The sequence below is a fragment of the Leucoraja erinacea genome, chromosome 37 (genome assembly GCF_028641065.1).
Source record: "Leucoraja erinacea ecotype New England chromosome 37, Leri_hhj_1, whole genome shotgun sequence".
In the NCBI taxonomy this organism is placed as follows: Eukaryota; Metazoa; Chordata; class Chondrichthyes; order Rajiformes; family Rajidae; genus Leucoraja; species Leucoraja erinaceus.
In genome coordinates, this window is record NC_073413.1 from 6,413,934 (window position 1) to 6,439,025 (window position 25,092).

The 25,092-nt window shown below is 50.8% G+C and overlaps 1 protein-coding gene across 2 annotated transcripts in view; it reads left to right on the forward strand.

Annotated features, from left to right (window-relative positions):
• LOC129713848 (leukocyte antigen CD37-like) overlaps positions 1-24,350 on the forward strand; it is a 30,147-nt gene extending 5,797 nt beyond the window's left edge. For both annotated transcript variants that reach the window (XM_055663189.1, XM_055663188.1), the window contains exons 2-9: positions 4,848-4,928; positions 6,812-6,884; positions 7,817-7,941; positions 10,736-10,810; positions 11,339-11,446; positions 13,894-14,091; positions 16,624-16,707; positions 23,539-24,350. In XM_055663189.1, coding sequence (XP_055519164.1) covers positions 4,863-4,928; positions 6,812-6,884; positions 7,817-7,941; positions 10,736-10,810; positions 11,339-11,446; positions 13,894-14,091; positions 16,624-16,707; positions 23,539-23,616 — 807 coding nt within the window. In that variant the 5' untranslated portion in view covers positions 4,848-4,862 and the 3' untranslated portion in view covers positions 23,617-24,350. The remainder of the gene's footprint in view (positions 1-4,847; positions 4,929-6,811; positions 6,885-7,816; positions 7,942-10,735; positions 10,811-11,338; positions 11,447-13,893; positions 14,092-16,623; positions 16,708-23,538) is intronic.
• Positions 24,351-25,092: the final 742 nt, after the last annotated feature.

Consider the following 25,092-nt stretch of genomic DNA (forward strand, 5'->3'; position numbering starts at 1 on the left):
GGGGCTGAATCACTAAACTAAAAGCTAAAACATTCCACAAGATTCACCAGCCGTTTAGTTTTGATATTTCACGTCATCTCGGTCTGAAACACCCCTTATTATTTTGTCCGGGACTCCCATTTCTGGCTGACCCCAACACGAGAAACATCCCATCCCTCCCCAGTCTAGTGTTTTCAGGGTCCCGACCCGAAACGTCACCTATTTTTGCTGCCTGATCCCGCTGAGTTGCTCCAGCACTTTGTGTCGGTCTTCGTTGTGAAGCAGCATCTGCAGTTACTTCCTACCGGTAAAACTGTGGTTACCTTTCGACGAGAACATCTCTCATTCTTCTAAATTCGAGGGAAAACCACATTCTGCTTCAGATCTTAGGCAGAGACAAAGTGCTGGAGTAACTCGCACAGGAAGGAACTGCAGATGCTGTTACGGTCAAAACTAACAGCTAGACACAAAAAATGCCCCTGTCCCACTTAGGAAACCTGAACGGAAACCTCTGGAGACTTTGCGCCCCGCCCAAGGTTTCCGTGCGGTTCCCGGAGGTTTTTGTCAGTCTCCCTACCTGCTACCACTACCTGCAACCTCCAGCAACCACCTCCGGGAACCGCACACAGAAACCTTGGGTGGGGCGCAAAGTCTCCAGAGGTTTCCGTTCATGTTTCCTAGGTGAGACATAGGCACTCTCAGCGGGTCAGGCAGTCTGCCTGGACCTACCTGATCTCACAGTTGCCAAACACTTTAATTCCCATTCCCATTCCCACACTGATCTTTCTGTCCTGGGCCTCCCCCGTTGTCAGAGTGAGGCCAAATGCACAAACCGGCGGAACAGCACCTCGTATTTTGCTTGTAGACAAAAATGCTGGAGAAACTCAGCGGGTGAGGCAGCATCTATGGAGCGAAGGAATAGATCCTTCGTTCCATAGATGATGCCTCTCCCGTTGAGTTTCTCCAGCATCTTTGTCTACCATGAGACTCAACAAGACCACTGTCTACCTTCGATTTTTCCCGCATCTGCAGTTCTTTCTTAAACATTGTTGAGCCTCATAGTCTGTACTCGTTCTCACCTAACAAACAGCTAACAATGGCCTGTTTCCTTTTTGCATATCTGTCATTCATTAGTTCTATATCTCCCCATTCATCTCCATCTATGTCTCTCGTTAACCTTTCATAGAAATATCGAAAATAGGTGCAGGAGGAGGCCATTTGGCCCTTCGAGCCACATTGTGATCGTGGCTGATCATCCACAATCAGTACCCCATTCCTGCCTTCTCCCCATACCCCTTGATCCTGCTAGCCCCATGGAGCTCTGTCTAACTCTCTTTAAATGCATCCAGTAAATTGGCCTCCACTGCCCTCTGTGGCAGAGAATTCCACAAATTCACAACTCTCTGGGTGAAAAAGTTTGTTCTCATCTCAGTTTTAAATGGCCCACCCCCTTTGTCCGAAGAAGGGTTTCGGCACGAAACGTTGCCTATTTCCTTCGCTCCATAGATGCTGCTGCACCCGCTGAGTTTCTCCAGCATTTTTGTCCACCTTCGATTTTCCAGCATCTGCAGTTCCTTCTTAAACCCTTTATTCTTTCCCCCTGACCCTCAGTGTGAAGAAATGGTCTCGAGGCGAAACGTCACCCATTCCTTTCCTGCAGAGATGCTGCCTGACCCACTGAGTTGCTCCAGCTTTGTTGCGCCTGTCTTCTGCTGCAGTAACTCTGCGGGTCTGGCAGCATCTATGGAGCAAAGGAATGGGTAACGTTTCGGCTCGAGACACTTTCTTCAGACTGAGAGTCAAGGGAAAGCATAAAAGGGTGGGCCATTTAAAACTGAGATGGGGGTGAGGGGGGGGGAAGTTTTTCACCCAGAGAGTTTTGAATTTGTGGAATGTGACTTTGACTTTGACTTCGACATCTCAGGAGAACTTGGACGGATGATGTTTTGGCATTTTGTGGTCTATCCTTGGTAGAAAGCAGCATTTTTGCCACTGCTCGATATCTTCTCATGGGTCACACAGCCATGAATCAAAATCCTCGACCTTCTCTGCCCTCTCTCTGTGACCAGACTTGTACTCGTTATTCCAAAGGCAACCTTACGCGGGCCCTGTGTAATCAAAGCAAGATGTCTACACCCTTGGGAGTCAAATCCTCCTGCAGTCAAGGCCAGCGAACTGGCTGGTTGGCTCTCTGATCGTTTGCTGGAGTTGTTCGTTAACTCTCAGCGAGTCAGTGAGTCGTGTACACGGACACGCAGACTCCCAACACCTTCCAGACTTTCTGAAGAAGGGTTTCGGCCCGAAAAGTTCGCTCCATAGATGCTGCTGCACCCGCTGAGTTTCTCCAGCACTTTTGTCTACCTTGCAAACTTTCAACAGTGGAAAAAAAGCACTGCATTTTTTGATTAGAGGGAGGGTGAGAGTGAGGGAGGAGGGAAGGGGGGGGGGGGATTGGGAGACGAGAGGAGGGAGGAGGGAGGAGGGAGGGGGGAAGGGGAGAGAGAGAGGGAGAGGGGAGAAAGAGAGGGGGAGAGGAGAAAAAGAAGGGGTGAAGGGGAGAAAGAGAGGGGAGACAGAGGGGGGAGGGGAGGAGGAGATAGAGGGGGGTGGGGAGGACGAGAGAGGGGGGGGGGGGGGAGAAAGAGAGGCGAGACAGAAGGGGAAGAGGGGAGATGGAGGGGAAGGGGAAAACAGAGGGGGGAGAGGGGGAGAGAAAGAGAGGGGAAGGGAAGGGAAGAGGATGGGGAGGAAGAGAGAGAGAGGGGGGGAAGGGGAGAGAGAGATGGGTAGGGGAGAAAAAGAAGAGGGGAAGGGAGAAGAGGGGGGGACAGAGAGAGAGAGGGGAAGGGAAGGGAAGGGGGAGGAGTGGAGAGAAAGATTGATGGGAGAGAGGGGAATGCTGAGAGAGAGTGAGTCACAGGCAGGAATGATTTGGGAGAAGTTGGATGGATATAAACATGAAGTAATGAGATGGGGATTGTCACGGAAGGGCTGGAGCGGAGGGGGAGGGGGATGGTGGAGCCAACGTGGTGGTGTGTGGGTGTGTGTGCAGTGTGTGTGTGTGTGTGTGTGTGTGTGTGTGTGTGTGTGTGTGTGTGTGTGTGTGTGTGTGTGTGTGTGTGTGTGTGTGTGTGTGTGTGTGTGTGTGTGTGTGTGTGTGTGTGTGTGTGTGTGTGTGTGCAGTCCACTTCCAGCAGTGTTTTTTTTACCAACAACATGATCCATGGAGACAGGAACCGGTGTGCAGATGTTGGGATATGTGTGACGTCCCGGCCCAGGATCATGCCTGGAATCCAGATGTTCACACAGTGTCCCCCCCCCACCCCAACGCCAAACATCTGCCCATACCCCTTGCAACTCGCACACAGTCCAAAGCACATTCTATCTCCCCTTGTACTCCCCCCCCCCCTCCCTCTCTCCCTCCCCCACTCTTTCTCTCTCCCTGTCTCTCCCTCTGTCTCTCCCTCTGTCTCTCCCTCTGTCTCTCCCTCTGTCTCTCCCTCTGTCTCTCCCTCTGTCTCTCCCTCTGTCTCTCCCTCTGTTTCCATCTCTCTCTCAGGCCCAGTCTGTTTTGTGCGCATCAAGTGTGTGCGTGTGTACATGAGTGAGCGATGTGTGCAAGTCTTTATGTCTCTGTGTGTGTGTGTATCTGTCTGTGTGTGTGTGTGTTTGTGTGTGTGTCTGCATCTGTGTGTGTGTGTGTGTGTATATCTGTCTGTGTGTGTGTGTGTGGGTTTGTGTGTGTGTGTGTGTGTGTGTGTGTGTGTGTGTGTGTGTGTGTGTGTGTGTGTGTGTGTGTGTGTGTGTGTGTGTGTGTGTGTGTCTGTGTGTGTGTCTGTGTGTGCATGTGTGCGCGTGTGTCCGTGTGGGTGTGTTTGCGTGTGTGTGTGTGTGTGTGTGTCTGTCTGTGACTGCGTGTGTGTCTGTCTGTGAGTGCGCGCGTGTGTGACTGTGTGTGTGTGTGTGTGTGTGTGTGTGTGTGTGTGTTTGCGTGTGTGTGTGTGTGCGCGCGTGTGTGTGTGTGCGTGTGTGTGTGTGTGTGTGTGTGTATGCATGTGTGTGTGTGTGTGTGTGTGTCAGTCTGTCTGTGACTGCGTGTGTGTGTTTGTGCGTGTGTGTGTGTATGCGTGTGTGTGTTCTTGTGTGTATGCGTGTGTGTGTGTGTGTGTGTGTATGCATGTGTGTCTGTGTTGGGGGGTAACTGCCAGTTGGTGCTCAGCAAATTGTGTGGGGAGGGGGGTGGGGAGCACAAAATTGGGGTGACTTTGGAACTAACGTTGGCACCAGTTGCAGAGTCGGGACATGTACCACTGTTTTCAGCAGCTCTGTGTTAGAAGATCCATCTTTTCTCCAAGTGGGATGCGAGCATTCCCGGACTGAATGGCTCCTCTTTGGGAATAGTGTTGGGAATGTCCGGCTGACATCATCACCCCTGCCTCCTCCGTATGGACCCTGTCTCTGGATGCCTCCCTTTCTATGTCCTCCAAACTAAACCCATCTGTCTAAGTGCAGGAAGGAACTGCAGATGCTGGTTTAAAATGAAGATCGGAGTAACTCAGCGGATCAGGCAGAGAGAAGGACTGGATGATGTTTTGGGTCTGAAGAAGGGTCTCGACCCGAAGCGTCACCCATTCCTTCTCTCCAGAGCTGCTGCCTGTCCCGCTGAGTTACTCCAGCATTTTGTGTCTATATTTACTAGTGTGAGATGTGTTCAAGATGTTCTTAGACAATAAACAATAGACAATAGGTGCAGGAGAAGGCCATTCGTCCCTTCCTCTCCTGAGTGTTTACTTTCACTCCCACGCCATTCTCTCCGCGCCCCGCTCTTGAAAGTAATTGACAACCTGATTTTGTTTCCTGTCTTGCAGGTAGAATCATCAACGATGGCTAAAAAGGGTTGTATCGTTCTCACAAAGTACTTCTTGTTTGTCTTCAACCTCTTTTTCTTTGTAAGTATCTATTCAAAGGGGCGGCACTTTTCTCGGGCTGAGACCCTTCTTCAGACTGATGACCTGGAAGAGGGAGATACATAGATAAGGAGGTCTAAGGTGTGAAAACAGGACAAAAGGGGATGGTGATCCAGGAGGATGCAGAATAGATCGTTGTTAGCTGGGGAGACAACAAAGCAAACGGAGATAAAATGTTTAAGAAGGAACTGCAGATAGAAACATAGAAAATGGGTGCAGGAGTAGGCCATTCGGCCCTTCGAGCCTGCACCGCCATTCAATATGATCATCCAACTCAGTATCCCGTACCTGCCTTCTCTCCATACCCCCTGATCCCTTTAGCCACAAGGGCCACATCTAACTCCCTCTTAAATATAGCCAATGAACTGTGGCCTCAACTACCTTCTGTGGCAGAGAGTTCCACAGATTCACAACTCTCTGGGTAGAAAATGTTTTCCTCATCTCGGTCCTAAAAGATTTCCCCCTTATCCTTAAACTGTGACCCAGGTGCTAGAGAATCGAAGGTAGACAAAATCGCTGGAGAAACTCAGCGGGTGCGGCTGCATCTATGGAAACGTTGCCTATTTCCTACGCTCCATAGATGCTGCTGCACCCGCTGAGTTTCTCCAGCGATTTTGTCTGCAAGAGATGAGATATAGTCAGAGACAATCAGACTGGTGGGGGAGGGATGGAGAGAGAGGGATAACAAGGGCTACATGAAGTTAGAGAAGTCAATATTCATACCGCTGCCCAAACGAGATACGAGGTGCTGTTCCTCCAATTTGCGCTGGGCCTTACTCTGACACAGAGAGTGGAGGAAGTCCCAGGACAGACAGAGAGGTCAATGCGGGAATGGGAGGGGGAGTCGAAGTGTTGAGCAACCGGGAGATCAGGGGAAGGTTTAGGCGGACTGAGGCGTCCAGCGTAACGATGGGCGAGGCCGCGCTTGGGCCACTGTTTTGTAGTCGTGCACTAGCCATGAATGTCAGCATCGCCAAGGACTGCTCTCACCCCAACCACAGACTGTTTACCCTCCTACCATCCGGGAGGCGCTACAGGTCTCTCCGTTGCCGAACCAGCAGGTCCAGGAACAGCTTCTTCCCTGTGGCTGTTACGCTACTCAACAACGTACCTCGGTGACTGCCAATCACCCCCCCAGGACACTCCTTTCACCAGGAAAAAAATAATAATTGCACCACTATGACTATGCACGTAAATATGTTGATTTACGTTAGATTTACTAGAATGTTGCCTGGGTTTCAGCAACTAAGTTACAGAGAAAGGTTGAACAAGTTAGGGCTTTATTCTTTGGAGCGCAGAAGGTTAAGGGGGGACTTGATAGAGGTTTTTAAAATGATGAGAGGGATAGACAGAGTTGACGTGGAAAAGCTTTTCCCACTGAGAGTAGGGAAGATTCAAACAAGGGGACATGACATGAGAATGAAGGGACTGAAGTTTAGGGGTAACATGAGGGGGAACTTCTTTACTCAGAGAGTGGTAGCTGTGTGGAATGAGCTTCCAGTGAAGGTGGTGGAGGCGGGTTCGTTTTTATCATTTAAAAATAAATTGGATAGTTATATGGACGGGAAGGGAATGGAGGGTTATGGTCTGAGCGCAGGTATATGGGACTAGGGGAGATTATGTGTTCGGCACGGACTAGAAGGGTCGAGATGGCCTGTTTCCGTGCTGTAATTGTTATATGGTTATTATATGGTTATATATTTATTATTGCTCATATTCTATGTCGCTCTTCTAGGGAGATGCTAACTGCATTTCGTTGTCTCTGTACTGTACACTGCACAATGACAATAAAGATTGAATCTGAATGTGAAGTGATTGTCCACTGATGTCTGTCTGTCTGTCTCCCTCCCTCTAACCTGTTGCAGTTCCTGGGAGGTGTGATGTTGGGGTTCGGCCTGTGGATTCTGTTTGACAAAACGAGCTTCATCTCGATTCTGGGTAAGTAGAACGACCGACCAGTCTCAGCGCTGGAGCCTCTGCTCTCCGACTGGGGACGGGCCTGCATTGTTGAGCTGCTTACGGCTCGGCCTCGGGTAAAACTAGAGGGCAGAACCTTAGTGTCAGGGGATCTGAGGAAGAGCTGTTAATTTTGTTTAGTTTGCAATGATCACATCTACCAAGGGACAGTGAAAAGCTTTTTGTTGCATGCTATCCAGTTAACGGAAAGACTATACAGAATTACAATCAAGCCGTCCACAGTGTACAGATGCTGGATAAAGGATTTGATGTTTAGTGCAAGATAGAGTCAGATTAAAGATAGTCCGAGGGTCTCCAATAAGATAGATATATACACCTGTGTGTGTGTATACATGTGTGTGTGTGTGTATGTATACACTGAGTATGTGTATACATGTGTGTGTCTGGTTTGCAGCAGTCTGTGTACATGTGTGTGAGTAGCTATCTGTGTGTGGGTCCGTGTACAAGCGCGTGCGGGTTTGTGTAAAGGCGTGTGTGCCCTGATCCGTGTGCCGTTCCATGTACAGGCATGTGCCCTGACCCGTGTACAGGTGTGTGCGGGTCTGTGTGTGGGCCCATGTACAGGCGTGTGCCCTGACCCGTGTACAGGCGTGTGCCCTGACCCGTGTACAGGCGTGTGCGGGCCCATGTACAGGTGTGTGCCCTGACCCGTGTACAGGTTTGTGCCCTGACCCGTGTACAGCGTGTGCGGGCCCATGTACAGGCATGTGCCCTGACCCGTGTACAGGTGTGTGCCCTGACCCGTATACAGGTGTGTGCGGGCCCATGAACAGGCGTGTGTGGGCCCATGTACAGGCATGTGCCCTGACCCGTGTACAGCCGTGTGCCCTGACCCGTATACAGGCGTGTGCCCTGACCCGTGTGTGCCCTGACCCGTGTGTGTTTCCCCGCAGAGTCGGCCGTGGTGCCGCTGCGCCTGTTCTCCTACGTGTTCTCGGCGCTGGGCATCTTCACCATGATGATGGGATTCCTGGGCTGCATCGGTTCCCTGAAGGAGGTCAAGTGCATGCTGGGGATCGTGAGTACACACTGCAGCGTTTATTGCAACGCCCAGCGCGTGGGACAGGGTCGACCAGCGATCCCCGCACACTAACACTATCCTACACACACACCGGGGATCATTTTTACATTTACACCAAGTCAATTAACCGGCAAACCTGTACGTCTTTGTGGAGTGTGGGAGGAAAGCGAAGATCTCGGAGAAAACCCACGCAGGTCACGGGGAGAGAACGTACAAACTCCGTACGGGCAGCGCCCGCAGTCGGGATGGAACCCGGGTCTCCGGCGCTGCATTCGCTGCAAGGCAGTAACTCTACCGCTGCGCCACCGTGACAGTCAGTCTCAGTCTACCCCACTGCAGCAGGGGGAGGAGTTGTACAGTTTGATAGCCCCAGGGAAGAAGGATCTCCTGTGGCCTCCTGCACTGCATCTTGGTGGAACCAGCCTGTTGCTGAAGGAATACAGAGATGGCTGGCAGGGGGGAGAGAAAGCATCGGTTATTTTTGCCCTGACAACGTGCAAACAGCGTTGAGACCGGGAAAGTCCAAGCCACCCTAAATGAACAAACTCGAGAGCTTTCAGTAAAACATCTGTGCCTCGCACGAGACCCTCCCAAACCAGCCAACCGTCCCCTGCCTTGAAGATCACAACAGCTGCCCCAGTTCTTGCACAAAACGATTTCTCAGAAGGTCATAAGGTCGGAAGTGACAGTATTAGAATTAGACCATTCGGCCCATCAAATCCACTCCGCCATTCAATCATGGCTGATCTATCTCGCCCCGACCAGCGATCCCCACACATCAACACCAACCTACACACACACACACACACACACACACACACACACCACCACACACCCACACACACACACACAAACACACACACACACACACACCCCCACACACACACACACACACACACACACACACACACACACACACACACACACACACACACACACACACACACACAGGGGACAAATTTACATTTACACCTTTACTAGCCCATTCACCTACAAACCTGTACGTGTTTGAAGTGCGGGAGGAAACCAAATGTCTCGGAAGAAAACCCACTCAGGTCACGGGAAGAACGTGCAAACTCCGTATAGACAGCACCCGCAGTCGGGATCGAACCCGGGTCTCCGGCGCTGTGAGGCAGCAACTCTACCGCTGCGCCACCGTGCCGCCCCAAGAGACGTGTTCCCAAATACAATTGAGGGGCTGGGGGGCTCTTACTGAACCTGTCCGCATGGGGCGGCACGTTGGTGCAGCGGTAACGTTGCTGCCTCACAGCGCCAGGGTCCCAGGTTCGATCCTGACCATGGGTGCTATCTGTACTTGTACGTTCTCCCCGTGACCTGCGTGGGTTTTCTCCAGGTGCTCTGGTCTCCTCCCACATCCTAAAGACATGTGTATGTTAGGTTATGAGCTGTGAATAGATACTTACAATGGTCTGAGCTGTCAACAGGAAAGACGTTCTCTATTCCCCACTGCTTCAGGCCTAAGATTTATTTTGAGCTAAAGGACCGAAATAACTCAAATTACTCGGTTCCCTTTTCAAAAAATATAAAATGATTTTGTGTTTTCTGTGTTGTTTTGAGAGCCGCACTTTCTAATGTAATCGTTGATCTTGTTTACTCTCAGTTCCTCTTTCATTGACTTTGAGAGGTTTCGGAGGGAGATCTCACCGGCAGGTGTTGGGTACTCCCTGGACCATGCCTGAGGCTGCTTCTGTTTGTGGTCAGAGGTCTTTATTTTACATGTCTATTCCTAATCCATGTGGGCAATGATTAGTGATGTACAGCACTTTGTTGGAGTTTGTTTTACCTATAAATATGGATTACGGATTATTATTATTATTAGATTATTCAATCCATTTGTGGACACCCATGGATACGGAGATCGAGCAAGGGGTAAGGGGTATGGGGGTGAGCAGAGGGGTGCTGTGCAGGGTTTTAGATTTGGAAAGTCATAAGTGATGCAAGTAGAATTAGGCCATTCGGCCCATCAAGTCTACTCCACCATTCAATCATGGCTGATCTATCTCTCCCTCCTATCCCCATTCTCCTGCCTTCTCCCCATAACCTCTAACACCCGTACTAATCAAGAATCTATCTATCTCTGTCTGAAAAATACCCAAATACCGCTAGGGGCGGCCCGATGTTCAGGCCCTCTCACCGGGAACCTCTCGTCGGCCACCATCCACCTTCCGTGGCACCCGATGTCCACAGGCTGCGCTGGGCGGAGATTCGCGCTGGCGACCCCCGGCAAAGGGTCCCAGGATTCCGCGATGTTAAAGTCAGCGCCGCCCGCGATGGGAGCTCCGCACCCACAGCGGCCCGGCCCAGCACTCCGGAGCTCCAGGAAGGCCTCGCTGCCGCTGCTGAAGCTCTGGTCCAGTCCCGGCGGGAAAGGCCCCACATAAAATACCGAAAAAACCGAAAAAAACACACTCTAAACATAACAAAATAAAAAAAGACAGACAGACCATGGGCGGAGGCAGCTAGCAACAGCGCCACTGGATGTCCAGAGGGAAGGCAGGAGAATGGGTTTGAGAGGGAGAGATTGAATGGCAGAGTAGACTCAATGGGCCAAATGGCCTCATTCTGCTCCTATCACTTATGAACTTGGATCACAGGTGGGGAACGTGCAAACTCTACACAGACAGCACCCGGGTCTCTGGCGCTGTGAGGCAGCGTTTCTACCCACTACGGGTGAAGTGGAGGAGTGACTGTAAAGGCCTTCTGCTTGGGGCTTTAGATCAGCAGGGGGTGGCTCTGGATCTCACACCCGGCCTGTTTGTGTTGTCCCCAGTACTTCACCTTGCTGGTGCTCCTGATGGCCTCCCAGATCACGATCGGAGTCCTGGTGTACACCCAGAGGAACATGGTAAACAGCAGCGGCCTACTTGGCCTGGGCTCGCCTGGGATGGTTGAGGACGGAGGGGAGTGGGGGGTGTGTGGGAAGGAAGGGGTGGGTGAGGGGGTGAGATGGGAGTGGGTGGGAATGAGGGAAGGGAGGGGAGGGGAAACGGGAGAGGGGGGTGGTAAGAGGATTGGGGGGAAAGTCTGTGGGATAGGAGGGCCTGTGGGGGGTGGGGGGGGGGTAGGGGGAGGGAGGTGAATGTGTTTGGGGGGAGGGTGGAGCTGGGAGAGGGAGGGGGGGTGGGAATGGGAGGATAGGGTAGGTGTGGTGGAGGGCTGAAGAGTGAGGTTGGAGGCTGAGGGGTGGGAGGGTGCGGGGGGGGGGGGGGGGGGGGAGAGTGACTGAGATGAGGAGGGGGACAAGGGCTGGGAAGTTCCACTCTATCCAGGCCTGTCACTATGGCCGGCGGGAAGGAGGGTTAATTGTCCGGCTGTAAATGGTCCTGCCCTCCGTGTCCTGACGTGTCCGTCCCTCCTCCTTGTCATTGTCCAGATCGAGAAGAAGCTGAGCCTGTCGGTGAAGGAGCTGATTGAAACTTACAGCCAGCTAGACAAACATTTGCCCGATCACGAGGAGAGTTGGGATTACATCCAAATCAAGGTGAGCGGGAGAATGCGGCTGTCCCGTGGGATGACCACGCCGGCGTCTGGGAGCAGAGACCCCCCTGAGTTTGGAATGAACTTCGGGATGGGCACCAGGGTCGCCAACTTTCTCGCTCCCAAATAGAAACATAGAAACATAGAAATTAGGTGCAGGAGTAGGCCATTCGGCCCTTCGAGCCTGCACCGCCATTCAATATGATCATGGCTGATCATCCAACTCAGTATCCCGTACCTGCCTTCTCTCCATACCCTTGATCCCCTTAGCCACAAGGGCCACATCTAACTCCCTCTTAAATATAGCCAATGAACTGTGGCCTCAACTACCCTCTGTGGCAGAGAGTTCCAGAGATTCACCACTCTCTGTGTGAAAAAAGTTCTTCTCATCTCGGTTTTAAAGGATTTCCCCCTTATCCTTAAGCTGTGACCCCTTGTCCTGGACTTCCTCAACATCGGGAACAATCTTCCTGCATCTAGCCTGTCCAACCCCTTAAGAATTTTGTAAGTTTCTATAAGATCCCCTCTCAATCTCCTAAATTCTAGAGAGTCTAAACCAAGTCTATCCAGTCTTTCTTCATAAGCCAGTCCTGGCATCCCAGAAATCAGTCTCGCTAACCGTCTCTGCACTCCCTCTATGGCAATAATGTCCTTCCTCAGATTTGGAGACCAAAACTGTACGCAATACTCCAGGTGTGGTCTCACCAAGACCCTGTACAACTGCAGTAGAACCTCCTATAAGGGACAAAAGGTCAAAATAAGGGACAAATTCCTGATGGCAATTCGTTGACCGACTCGGCCATGGCTGGGTGAACGATGAGATGGCCCGGGTGCTGGACTGCACACAAAGTCCAGCCGGCCAGCGGGCCAGCTGAGGAGTTTTGGCCCCCCACCCCAAAGTCCGGCACCCCGTCCAACTCGTGAACCGATGATCGGCCATGAGAAGGAGGGGTGGTGGTGGTGTCGGCGGTAAGCGAAGGTCCGAAGGTCAGACAACTGGCCGGGCTGCCGACCGACGGGGCCAGGGGCGAGGAGCTGCTGCTGCACTCCACGGGCTGCACTACGTCGGGACGGGTGAGGCGGGGCCGGACGGGGCGCTCCAACCCGACAGTCCTCTCGATCCGAGTAGTAGCGGTCAAATACGGGACAAGGGCGGTCCCGTACAGGATGAACCAATTTAGCCCCATATACGGGATGTCCCGGCTAATACGGGACAGTTGGCGACCCTAGTTCCCAATCTGCCTCGTTGATCCCCGCACTTTGTCTGTAGCTGCGACACGTTGCCCTGCGCTCTGGTCATTTTATTTTTCTACACCACTACTTAATGTAACCCTGTCGAGGGTGATCTGCCTGGATAGGGCCTTGCGAAGAAAGTTTCTCCCTGTACCTTGTTACACAATGGTACAGGAGCGCAGCGGACAGGGCTGCTGCCTCAAGGCGTCAAAGACTCAAGTTCGATCCTGACCTCGGCCACTGTTCGTGTGGAGTTTGCACGTCCTCCCCGTGACCGCGTGGGTTTCCTCGGAAGTGCGCCTTTTATCGTCCCTCTTGTAAATTGTATGGGGGGGGGGGCGGATGCAAAAATGGAATAACTTTGAAACTAGTGTGAGCGGTGATCCGTGACTCGTTGGGCCTAAGGGCCTGGTTTCAGGCTCCGTTGAATTCGGCACCAATCAAGGATCAAACTTAGTTCCAGGTTATGTAGGAAGGAACTGCAGACGCTGATTTAAACCAACGATAGACAACAAAATGCTGGAGTGACTCAGCGGGACAGGCAGCATCTTTGGAGAGAAGGAATGGGTGACGTTTCGGCCCGAGACCCTTCTTCAGACCGACCCGAAAACATCATCCAGTCCTTCTCTCCAGAGATGCTGCCGGCCCCGCTGAGTTACTCCTGCATTCTGTGTCTATCTTCAAATGACGTCACGTGTACAGACGCATGATGGCGCGCGTAACCGCCGCACGTCAGTCACTACCGGCCTGTCGCGTAAATGACGGCCTAGTGCGACAGGCCCTTTACTTTTGGATTCGACAATCCTCGAAACTCTGACACGCTCTTGTTGTTTTGGGAATGGGAGTTAAACCCGGCGCGCAGACGACACCACAGGCCGCCTGTACTGTTATCGGGTAGATGGTCGCCTCATCTCTGGTCTCACGTCACTGTAATATTTATGTCCCGCTGATCCTGTTCATTAGATCACTAATTGTTGCCAAGTAACATGGATAAAGAACGGGCTCAGATGACACTTCACCTGGGCAACGGTGAATCATTTAGAGATGCAGCAGGGGGGAAACAGGCCCTTCGGCCCACCAGGTTGCTGGTGGGCACGGACTCGTTGGGCCGAAGGGCCTGTTTCCGGGCTGTATCGCTAAATTGAACTAAAGTGCCGGCCCCTGGAGTGGGATGTTTGACTAGCTCACCTTTTTTTGATTATTTCCCGATCGTTACAGTTCTCTTGCTGCGGTTGGAACAGCTCCCTGGAGTGGACGAAGAATCCTCTCGTCGGGAGGAATGTGTCGGGGGTCCTGCCGTTCACCTACCCCTGCTCCTGCTACAACTCCTTCCCTGAGAATTCCACCCAGTTCAACATGACGGACGTCGTTGGGTTCTGCTCGGCCCCCTTCAACCCACTAACAGCAAAGCTACAGGTAAACTGTGTGGAGTTTGCATGGTCTCCCTGAGACGGCATGGGTTTCCTCCAGGTACTCCGGTTTCCTCCCACACCCCAACATAGTAGACAATAGACAATAGGTGCAGGAGTAGAGGCCATTCGGCCCTACGAGCCAGCACCACCATTCAATATGATCATGGCTGATCATCCCCAATTAGTACCCCATTCCTACCTTCTCCCCATATCCCCTAACTCCGCTATCTTTAAGAGCTCTACCTAGCTCTCTCTTGAAAGCGGCCTCCACCTCCCTCTGAGGTAGAGAATTCCGCAGACTCACCACTCTCTGTGAGAAAAAGTCTCCGTTCTAAATGGCTCACCCCTTATTCTTAAACTGTGTGTGGCCCCTGGTTCTGGACTCCCCCAACATCGGGAACATGCTTCCCGCCTCTAGCGTGTCCAAACCCTTAACAATCCTATATGTCTCAATATGATTCCCTCTCATCCTTCTAAACTCCAGAGTGTACAAGTCCAGCCGCTCCATTCTCTCAGCCAGCGACAAGAATGGTCATGTGGACCAGGACCTGCAACAATGGGGCCTTTCTTGTTGCAACTTCACAGGGGCATTGAACCCAACAACTCCGCAAATAATTCTAAAATATAAAAGAAAAAAATGGCGTACGTACCTTTAGACAGATCGACCTGGGGTCTCGACCCGAAACATCACCCATTCCTACTCTCCAGAGATGCTGCCTGTCCCGCTGAGTGACTCCAGCATTTTGTGTCTATCTACCTTTAGACAGGATGTTTCCACCAAAGATCCTATAGCGAAGTAAGATCGATCACTCGATGAAAAAGACATAGTACGGTCATGGGCAGATTCATGGGTCATTTTCGGCCCCATTTCCGTAACCGGCTTCCGTCTCCGCACCAAAGATCCCGTCACTGCGGAGCAAAGATACTAGTGCGGAGACGGAAGCCGGTTACAGAAACATCCTAGTAAAAATAAAAGTTCTTTGGCAAAAATCTTCTCCTCATTTTCAGAATTTTAATTTATTAACACAAACTGTTCCCCCGCAACGTTGATTACACTGCGAGTCGGGTCGGGTCCGGTTACTGAAATGGATGAAAAAAAGGCCCATGTTCCGCTCCGTTGCGTACTACACGTCAGCCCGTTGCATTTAGCAGGAGTGGTCTTAGCTTGCTCCGCTATAGGATCTTTGGTTTCCACTAGTGGGAGAGTCTAGGACCAGGGGGCAAAGCCTCAGCATAAAAGGACCTGCCTTTAGAAAGGAGATGAGGAGTAATTTCTTTAGCCAGAGGGTGGTGAATCTGTGGAATTCACTGCCTCAGACGGCTGTGGAGGCCAAGTCAAGGGGTATTTTTAAGGCAGGGAGTGACAGTGTCTTGATTAGTAGTGTTTAAGAAAGAACTGCGGATGTTGGAAAAATCGAAGGTAGACAAAAATGCTGGAGAAACTCAGCGGGTGGGGCTGCATCTATGGAGAGAAGGAATATTCCTCCGCTCCATAGATGCTGACTCTTGATTAGTAAGTGCTTAACAAGAGAAGGCAGGAGAATGCGGTTGAGAGGGAAAGGGGGAGGGAAAGTGCCTTGGGGAGACCACACCTGGAGTATTGCGTACAGTTTTGGTCTCCTAATCTGAGGAAAGACATTCGTGCCATAGAGGGAGTACAGAGAAGGTTCACCAGACTGATTCCTGGGATGGCAGGACTTTCATATGAAGAAAGACTGGATAGACTCGGCTTGTACTCGCTGGAATTTAGAAGATTGAGGGGTTGGACAGGCTAGATGCAAGAAGATAGTTCCCGATGTTGGGGAAGTCCAGAACAAGGGGTCACAGTATAAGGATAAGGGGGAAGTCTTTTAGGACCGAGATGAGAAAAACATTTTTCACGCAGAGAGTGGTGAATCTGTGGAATTCTCTGCCACAGAAGGTAGTTGAGGCCACAGTTCATTGGCTATATTTAAGAGGGAGTTAGATGTGGCCCTTGTTTACTCAGCTACTATCTTTACTCAGAGAGTGGCAGCTGTGTGGAATGAGCTTCCAGTGAAGGTGGTGGAGGCAGGTTCGTTTTTATCATTTAAAAATAAATTGGATAGTTATATGGATGGGAAGGGAATGGAGGGTTATGGTCTGAGCGCAGGTATATGGGACTAGGGGAGATTATGTGTTCGGCACGGACTAGAAGGGTCGAGATGGCCTGTTTCCGTGCTGTAATTGTTATATGGTTATATGATTTATATGGTTATATGGTTGTTGCTAAAGGGATCAGGGGGTATGGAGAGAAGGCAGGGATGGGATACTGAGTTGGATGATCAGCCATGATCATATTGAATGGCGGTGCAGGCTCGAAGGGCCGAATGGCCTACTCCTGCACCTATTTTCTATGTTTTTATGTTTCTATGAAAGATCGATCTGCCATGATTAAATAGCGGAGTAGACTCGATGGGCCGAATGGCGTAGTTCTGCTCCTATGACTTATAAACCCTGTGGTCAGAAGATGAAGTCGCGTTTTGAACTGACCGAGTCGTTTGCCTTCCTTCGCCAGAGCTGCAAGAAAATGGTGTTCCAGTGGGTAAAAGAAAATATCATCAGCATTATGATAACCTGCATCGGCATCAATGTGGTGGAGGTGAGTCTCAGCGGGTGTGAGTGTGAGACCGACGGGCCACATTCACCACGGCACGATCGGGAAAAAAAATCCCGCAGTCGCCCGTAACCCGAGATAAAAAGCGAAAAATGAGGAGGAATTTATTTATCCAGAGGGTGGTGAATCTGTGGAATTCACTGTCACAGACGGCAGTGGAGGCCAAGTCAAGGGGTATATTTAAGGCACTGCTCAGTGGGTCGGGCAGCATCTGTGGCAAGCTCAGCAGGGCGGCACAGTGGTGTAGCGGTAGGGTTGCTGCCTCACAGTGCCACAGATCCTGACTCTGGCGGGTGCTGTCTGTACGGAGGTTGTACGTTCTCCCCCTGGCCTGCGTGGGTTTTCTCCGGGTGCTCCGGTTTCCTCCCACGCTCCAAAGACGTGCAGGTTTGTAGGTTCATTGATTTGGTGTAATTTGTAAATTGTCCCTATTGCGTTAGATAGTGTTACTGTGCGGGGGTCGCTGGTCGGCACGGACCCGGTAGGCCAAAGGGCCCTGTTTCCGCGCTGTATCTCCAAACCAAATTAAACAGAGTTGACATTTCGGATGGGGGTCGTTGTTCAGTGGATGTTGGGGGGGGGGGGGGGGGGGGGAATGGGACAGCGCAGGCAGGAGGTGCAGGATTGGAGGGGTGGGTTTGTGCGGGGTCGTTTTGTGTGTGGGGGGGAGGAGTTAATATGGGGGGTGGGAGAGTAGTTTGTGCTAGGGTAGTGTGTGTGGGGGGGGGGTGTGTGTGTGTGTGTGGTGTGTGTGTGGTGTGTGTGTGTGTACTGTGTGTGGGGGGGGGAGTGTGTGTGTGTGTGTGTACTGTGTGGGGGGAGTGTGTGTGTGTATGTGTGTGTGTGTGTGTGTGTGTGTGTGTGTGTGTGTGTGTGTGTGTGTGTGGAGTGTGTGTGTGTGTGTGTGTGTGGGGGTGTGTGTGTGTGTGTGTGCGGGTGTACTGTGTGTGTGTGTGTGTGTGTGTGTGTGTGTGTGTGTGTGTGTGTGTGTGTGTGTGTGTGTGTGTGTGTGTGTGTGTGTGTGTGTGTGTGTGTGTGTGTGTGTGTGTGTGTGTGTGTGGTGTGTGTGTGTGTGTGTGTGTGTGTGTGTGTGTGTGTGTGTGTGTGTGTGTGTGTGTACTGTGTGTGTGTGTGTGTGTGTGTGTGTGTGTGTGTGTGTGTGTGTGTGTGTGTGTGTGCACTGTGTGTGTGTGTGTGTGGTGTGTGTGGTGTGCACTGTGTGTGTGTGTGTACTGTGTGTGTGGGTACTGTGTGTATGTGTGTGTACTATGTATGTATGTGTGTGTGTGTGTACTGTGTGCAGGGCTGGGTTAGTGAGGAGGGCTGGTGCCTGCTACTAAGCCGTGCTGTGTTCAGTTCCTGCAGCTTCTCTGCTGCAGTGTGAGCGGGTGCCTGAGCCGGAGAGAGACGGAGTTCCCGGGCTCGCGGCCTGATCCGCCAACACCTCCCACCAGGTGCCCGGGCTTGCTGTGGTGACTGGAGTGAACTTTGAGCAATGAGACTTGAGGGGAGGTGGGGTTGATGACAAATGCCTTGTGGGCTTTGAATGGAGTTTGTTGCTGGCTGAGGTAGGAGCAGGTATCAGGGACCTTCCAGTCTCTCTCAGTGGATATCTCCAGAGCGTACCTCTCCCTCCCTCCCTGACATAACGTCGTACAGCATGGAATCAGGCCCTTCGGCCCCGTTCCCCCATGCTGACCAAGATGTCCCATCTCAGCTAGTTTACAATTACCCTCCAAGACAGACACAAAATGCTGGAGTAACTCAGCAGGTCGGGCAGCATCTCTGGAGAAAAGGAATAGTTTGAGACCCTTCTTCAGACCAATTACCCTCCCCTGGTCCAAATCCCTCTAAACCTTCCCTCTCCATGTATAGACAATAGACAATAGGTGCAGGAGTAGGCCATTCGGCCCTTCGAGCCAGCACCGCCATTCAATGTGATCATGGCTGATCATCCCCAATCAGTACCTCGTTCCTGCCTTCTCCCCATATCCCCTGACTCCGCTATTTTTAAGAGCCCTATCTAGCTCTCTCTTGAAAGTATCCAGAGAACCCGCCTCCACTGCCCTCTGAGGCAGAGAATTCCACAGACTCACCACTCTCTGTGAGAAAAAGTGTTTCCTCGTCTCTGTTCCAAATGGCTTGCCCCTTATTCTTAAACTGTTTCCCCTACTCTGGGTAAAAGCATCTGCCTTATCTATTCCCCTCACGACTATATACACCTCTTTAAGATGTATGGTAAGGGCAGCATTGTGGTGCAGCGGTAGAGTTGCTGCCTCACAGCGCCAGTTCGATCCTGACTACGGGTGCTGCCTGTACGGAGTTTGCATGTTCTCCCCGTGACCTGTGTGGGTTTTCTCCGGGTGCTTCGGTTCTCCTCCCACACTCCAGAGACTAGTGGAGTGTGTAGGTCTAATTGGCTTGGTGAAACTGTAAATTGTCCCGAGCATGTGTGTGGGATAGTGCGCGGGGATCGCTGGTCGGCGCGGACGCGGTGGGCCGAAGGGCCTGTTTCCGCGCTGTGTCTCCAAGCTGAACTAAGGGAGAGGAGAGTTGGGTGGCAGGAAAGAATGGAGTGGATTACCAGAGTGGGAACAGGAGTGAAGTGGAGGGATCCAAATCCTGCTCCCTTTGACAGCTGCCGTGTGTGTGTGACGTGTCGGTGTTGCTAAGTACTAACCCCATTCTCTTTCATCCGCTTGCATTGTATACCCAGAGATTCCTACCTGGATTATTGGCAAGGTAACATCTAAGTGTGTGGGTGAAAATTAATATCTGTACGTTGTGTGTGTGTGTGTGTGTGATCTATTTATCAAGTCAAGTCAAGTCACATTTATTCATATAGCACATTTAAAAAACAACTCTCGTTGGCCAAAGTGCTTTACATTTGTTATAAGAATAGTATAAACAAACAAACTACATACAAATATACATATAGCCCTCGCTCAGAGGACTTATATAATTGTGTGTGATCACCTGAGTTTTTGTGAGCGCAGCGGTAGAGTTGCTGCCTCACAGCGCCAGAGATCCGGCTTCCATCCCGACTGCCGCTGCTTGTCTGTACGGAGATTGCACTGCGTGGGTTTTCTCCGGGATCTCCCGTTTCCTCCCACATCCCAAAGATGTGCATGTTTGTAGATTACTTGGCTTTTGTAAAATTGCAGGATCGAACTGTGGTGTACATCGCTGGTCAGCATGGACCCAGTGGGCTGAAGGGCCTCTTCCCTCGTTGGGTCTCTAAAACTATATTAGAGACTCTACAGTATGCTACTCTGCAGGGAACTCAATTAGTAATTTGTCAGAATTCATTGCTGTGTTACTGCTGCTGTTCACAAGGTCATAAGCGATAGGAGCAGAATTAGGCCATTCGGCCCATCAAGTCTACTCCGCCATTCAATCATGGCTGATCTATCTCTCACTCCTCGCCCCATTGTCCTGCCTTCTCCCCGTAACCTCTGACACCCGTACTGATCGAGTGTTATACATCCCCCAATGACAATCTGTGTCGAGAGTATCGGTCCCCCACTGAGGCTCTGTGTGTGTGTGTCCATGAGTGTCAGTGTATATATGTGTGTGTGTGTGTGGGTCCCTATGAGAAGGTCAGTCTGTATGTGTGTGTGTGTGGGTCCCCATGAGGGTCGGTGCGTGTGTGTGTGTGTAAGTATGTGTGTCCCCATGTAGGTTAAGACAGGGTCGACGGTACAATGAAATATGTGACAAGACAGCAGGTCACCTCAACAATGATATTACATTGCTATTACATTACATTGATATTATAGACAATAGACAATAGGTGCAGGAGTAGGTCATTTGGCCCTTCGAGCCAGCACCGCCATTCAATGTGATCATGGCTGATCATCCCCAATCAGTACCCCGTTCCTGCCTTCTCCCCATATCCCCTGACTCCGCTATTTTTAAGAGCCCTATCTAGCTCTCTCTTGAAAGCATCCAGAGAACCGGCCTCCGCCGCCCTCTGAGGCAGAGAATTCCACAGACTCACCACTCTCTGTGAGAAAATGTGTTTCCTCGTCTCCGTTCTAAATGGCTTACTCCTTATTCTTAAACTGTGTGTGGCCCCTGGTTCTGGACTCCCCCAACATCGGGAACATGTTTCCTGCCTCTAGCGTGTCCAAGCCCTTAGCAATCTCATATGTTTCAATGAGATCTCCTCTCATCCTTCTAAACTCCAGAGTGTTCACGCCCAGCTGCTCCATTCTCTCAGCATTTGGCAGTCCCGCCATCCCGGGAATTAACCTTGTAAACCTACGCTGGGTTCCCTCAATAGCAAGAATGTCCTTCCTCAAATTAGGGGACCAAAACTGCACAATTACGGTACAAACTCCATACAGACAGCATCCGCAGTCAGGACCGAACCCGGGACTCTGGCGCCGTAAAAGGCAGCAGCTCTACCGCTGTGTGTGTGTGTGTGTGTGTGTGTGTGTGTGTGTGTGTGTGTGTGTGTGTGTGTGTGTGTGTGTGTGTGTGTGTGTGTGTGTGTGTGTGTGTGTGTGTGTGTGTGTGTGTGTGTGTGTGTGTGTGTGTGTGTGTGTGTGTGTGTGTGTGTGTGTGTGTGTGTGTGTGTGTGTGGAGTATGTTGGCTTAAAGCAGACTTTGCGTTACTTTTGCTGCCTTTCCCTTCCAGCTGATCCTCTTTGTATTATCGACTATCCTGTTCGTGTTGAACTTGCGCTTGAGGTGCGAATGCCCGATCCCGCCACTTGACGGGATCTCGACCAGGCGCTCCAGCGTGTCAGGAGAGGGCCTTCAGTCACCATCAGAGCTGTTAGCCATCCCCTCCATCAGAGCCACAGTGGAGGCAGTGCAGCAGGAAGTGCAGTCGGGGTCAGAGTCAGGCGGGTCACTGAGGGCCTCCAACATCACGTTGCGCACGGGGGCGCCGCTGTTGAAGTCACCCACCCCGTCCGTGACCACACTGCGGAATCTGACAACGGGCAGGCAGTCGGGACAGCCATCTCCGACCGCCAGCATCACCACGCTGGCCTTGGAGAGAGGGGAGCAGGCGGCAAGGCTCTCACCGAGGCAGTCCACTGCCACGCTGCTGTCGGTGAGGTCTAGGGAGTGAGCAGAGCCACCTGCCGCACGGCCCAGGGACCCACCCCCCCGACAATGTGGAGACCCCCCCCCCCCCCCAAAGCTGCCAGTCTATATCCACCTAATAAACCGTTCAGTAGATGCGACGTAGTGGTTTTGTCGGACACGGGGGGCGCAGCGCCGGAGACCCGGGTTCGATCCCGACCACGGGTGCTGTCTGTACGGAGTTTGCACGTTCTCCCCATGGAAACTTCCCCACAGCCAAACTCTGATTATTAATAACCATTTTCTGTTATTTGCACTTTATCAGTTTATTTATTCATGTGTGTGTATATTTATATCATGGTATATGGACACACTGATCTGTTCTGTAGTCATGCCTACTATGTTCTGTGTGCTGAAGCAAAGCAAGAATTTGATGGTCCTATACAGGGACACATGACAATAAACTCACTTGAACTTGAACTTGAACTGCGTGGGTTTGCTCCTGGATCTCTGGTCTCCTCCCACACTCCAAAGACACACAGGATTGTGGATTAATTGGCTTGGTGCGATAGTAAATTGTCCCCAGTGTGTTCAGGATAGAGGGGATCGCTGGTCGATGCAGACTCGATGGGCCAAAGTGCTTGTTTCCGCGCTGTATCTCTAACATAAACTAAACCCATTGTGTGGCTCTCAATAGTCGTGTGTGAAGGGCTGTTTAAAGGGCTGGAAAAGAGGAGCGTTGTGGCACAAGTGTCAAGATTCAAGAGTTCATTGTCATGTGTCCCAGATAGGACAATGAAATTCTTGCTTTGCTTCAGCACAACAGAACATAGTCGGCATGAATACAGAACAGATCAGCGTGTCCATATACCATTCAATTATAAGGTACACAAAAAAGCTGGAGAAACTCAGCGGGTGCAGCAGCATCTATGGAGCGAAGGAAAATAGGCAACGTTTCGGGCCAAAACCCTTTTCCAGCATCTGCAGTTCCTTCTTAAATACCATTCAATATATATACACACACATGAATAAGCATATAAAGTGCAGCAGGCAACTGTTTGAGTTAAGTTTAATAGCCTGATGGCTGTGGGGAAGCAGCTATTCCTGAACCTGGATGTTGCAGATTTCAGGCTCCTGTACCTTCTACCTGAAGGCAGCGGAGAGATGAGTGTGTGGCCAGGATGGTGTGGGTCCTTGATGACACTGCCAGCCTTTTTGAGGCAGCGACTGCGATAGATCCCCATCTATCGATGGAAGGGAGGTCAGAGCCGATGATGGACTGGGCAGTGTTTAAATAGTGTTGCTGACTCTTCTACTTATAGCCCAAACAATGATGCCAACTATACCTGGTGCCTGCTTTACCTGCGTTGACCCCTTCAGTGACCCCCAGGATCCCTCCGTGCAACAATGCTGTTGACAGTCTTGCTATGTAATGTTTTTTTAATTATTTTTTTAATTAGAATAACATGGTACCAAAGGTACCTAGTATATATTGGCATGTTACAATTCATGTACAGCTTCTTATTATTTTTATTTTAACATTAAAACGGAGACAGAAAAAGAATAGAAAAGAAGTGTGTGATATCAGAAAGTGAGAAAAGGAGAAAGAAAGAAAATGAAGAAAAGAGGTGGAAAACTGAAGAATAAAGGAGAGATAGCTATTTGTTCTTCATGACCACCATTCACCCAGTCCTGAAACGGATCATTTCCACGTTTGTATTGCACCATATGCTTCCAAGAAATCGACGATATGTAATGTCTCTCTCCCTTTTCCGGCAGCTCCTTGGGATGTCCCTATCGATGTTATTGTGTAGGAACATCGACCCAGACTACGACAAACTCATCCGCTTTCAGTAAACTGGAGAGCCCGAGGGCTGGTGTGGATGGGGTTGAAAAACCAGCGAGTTTCTTTTTCTTTTTTTTAATGTCTTCCTGCCATAATTTTACTTTTAGTCCACGTTTTAAATCCCTCTCCATGGATTTGACTGCGATCTACGGTTCAGATGCTGTACCATCTGACTCGCCCACTGCCAACCTTAATCCAACCTATATCACAGAGTAATTCAACAGTCGATTCAATCCACGGGGCCCTGGCATTCCCTGGATTTTAGCCGGGAGTGGACTCGGCCCGATGTATGTATACTGGGCAGTGGTGAAATATTCCATATTGGAAACCAGAAGAAGTTGTGAAAGGTGAAGAACTCCCGTTCATAGAATCCCGTCCCATGCTGGACATCGGACGGTGTCTTGAATGTGGTTTGGTTTCCCTTGGCACTTAGAACATGGAACAGGACAGCACAGGAGCAGGCTCTTCGGCCCCCAACATCCGTGCCGAACATTATCTGTGTCGGAAGGAACTACAGATGTTGGTTCAAGCCCAAGATAGACACAAACGCCGGAGTAACTCAGCGGGACAAGGCAGCATCTCTGGAGAGAAGGGATGGGTGACGTTTCGGGTCAAGACCATTCTTCAGACTCTCATCTGCCTGCTCATAATCCACAACCCTCCATTCTCTGTGTAGGAAGGGTCTCGACCCGAAACGTCACCCATTCCTGTGGGAGGGACCATGCTGTGGGAGGGACCATGGTGTGGGAGGGACCATGCTGGGGGAGGGGCCGTGACATGGGAGGAGTCACCCTGTGGGAGGAGGCATGTTGTGGGAGGAGTCACCATGTGGGAGGGTCCACACAAATGGGAGGGGCCACGCTGGGAGGGGCCACACTGTGGGTGGGGCCGCACTGCAGATTTGTGAGGGTTATTAGAGGTTTAGTAATTATGATGAGATTCTGCACCTCAAAATTGCCATGTGAATGTTTAAAGAAGAGACGGGAAAGTTTCCCACTAACTAGTTCACACTAGTACTTGCGGCTAATAATTTATTAACTTTGTGTGGAATCCTGTGAAATAAAGTGACTTGAAATGCAGACCATGACCTGTGAAAATAACTCCTTCCCTTGACTGTAATCGTCACAACAGTGGCACTGATGCATGGGATGCCCAGTAAATCCTGTGACAAATACCTTATATCTGCTGTCTAAATTAGTGCTGTACCTGCCTCTGATGGCCCCTGTGGTCAACTCCCATCTGATATGAAAGAGAGGGAGTGATTAAGGGTCCACTGCTCAATACAGTGAATGCAATAAAAACATCTACCACCAAGTACAATGTCGTCTCATTCTCAAGTCTATCACTTTGTAATAATTTCTTATCTCTTCCGAATTCTGATTGTGAATTCTGATTTTGAATAATTCTGAGGTCTTTTGAATGCCGTAGCAATGTGGACTTTGTGAGAATTTCTGATCTATTCTGACTTCTGACCCTTGATTCTGATT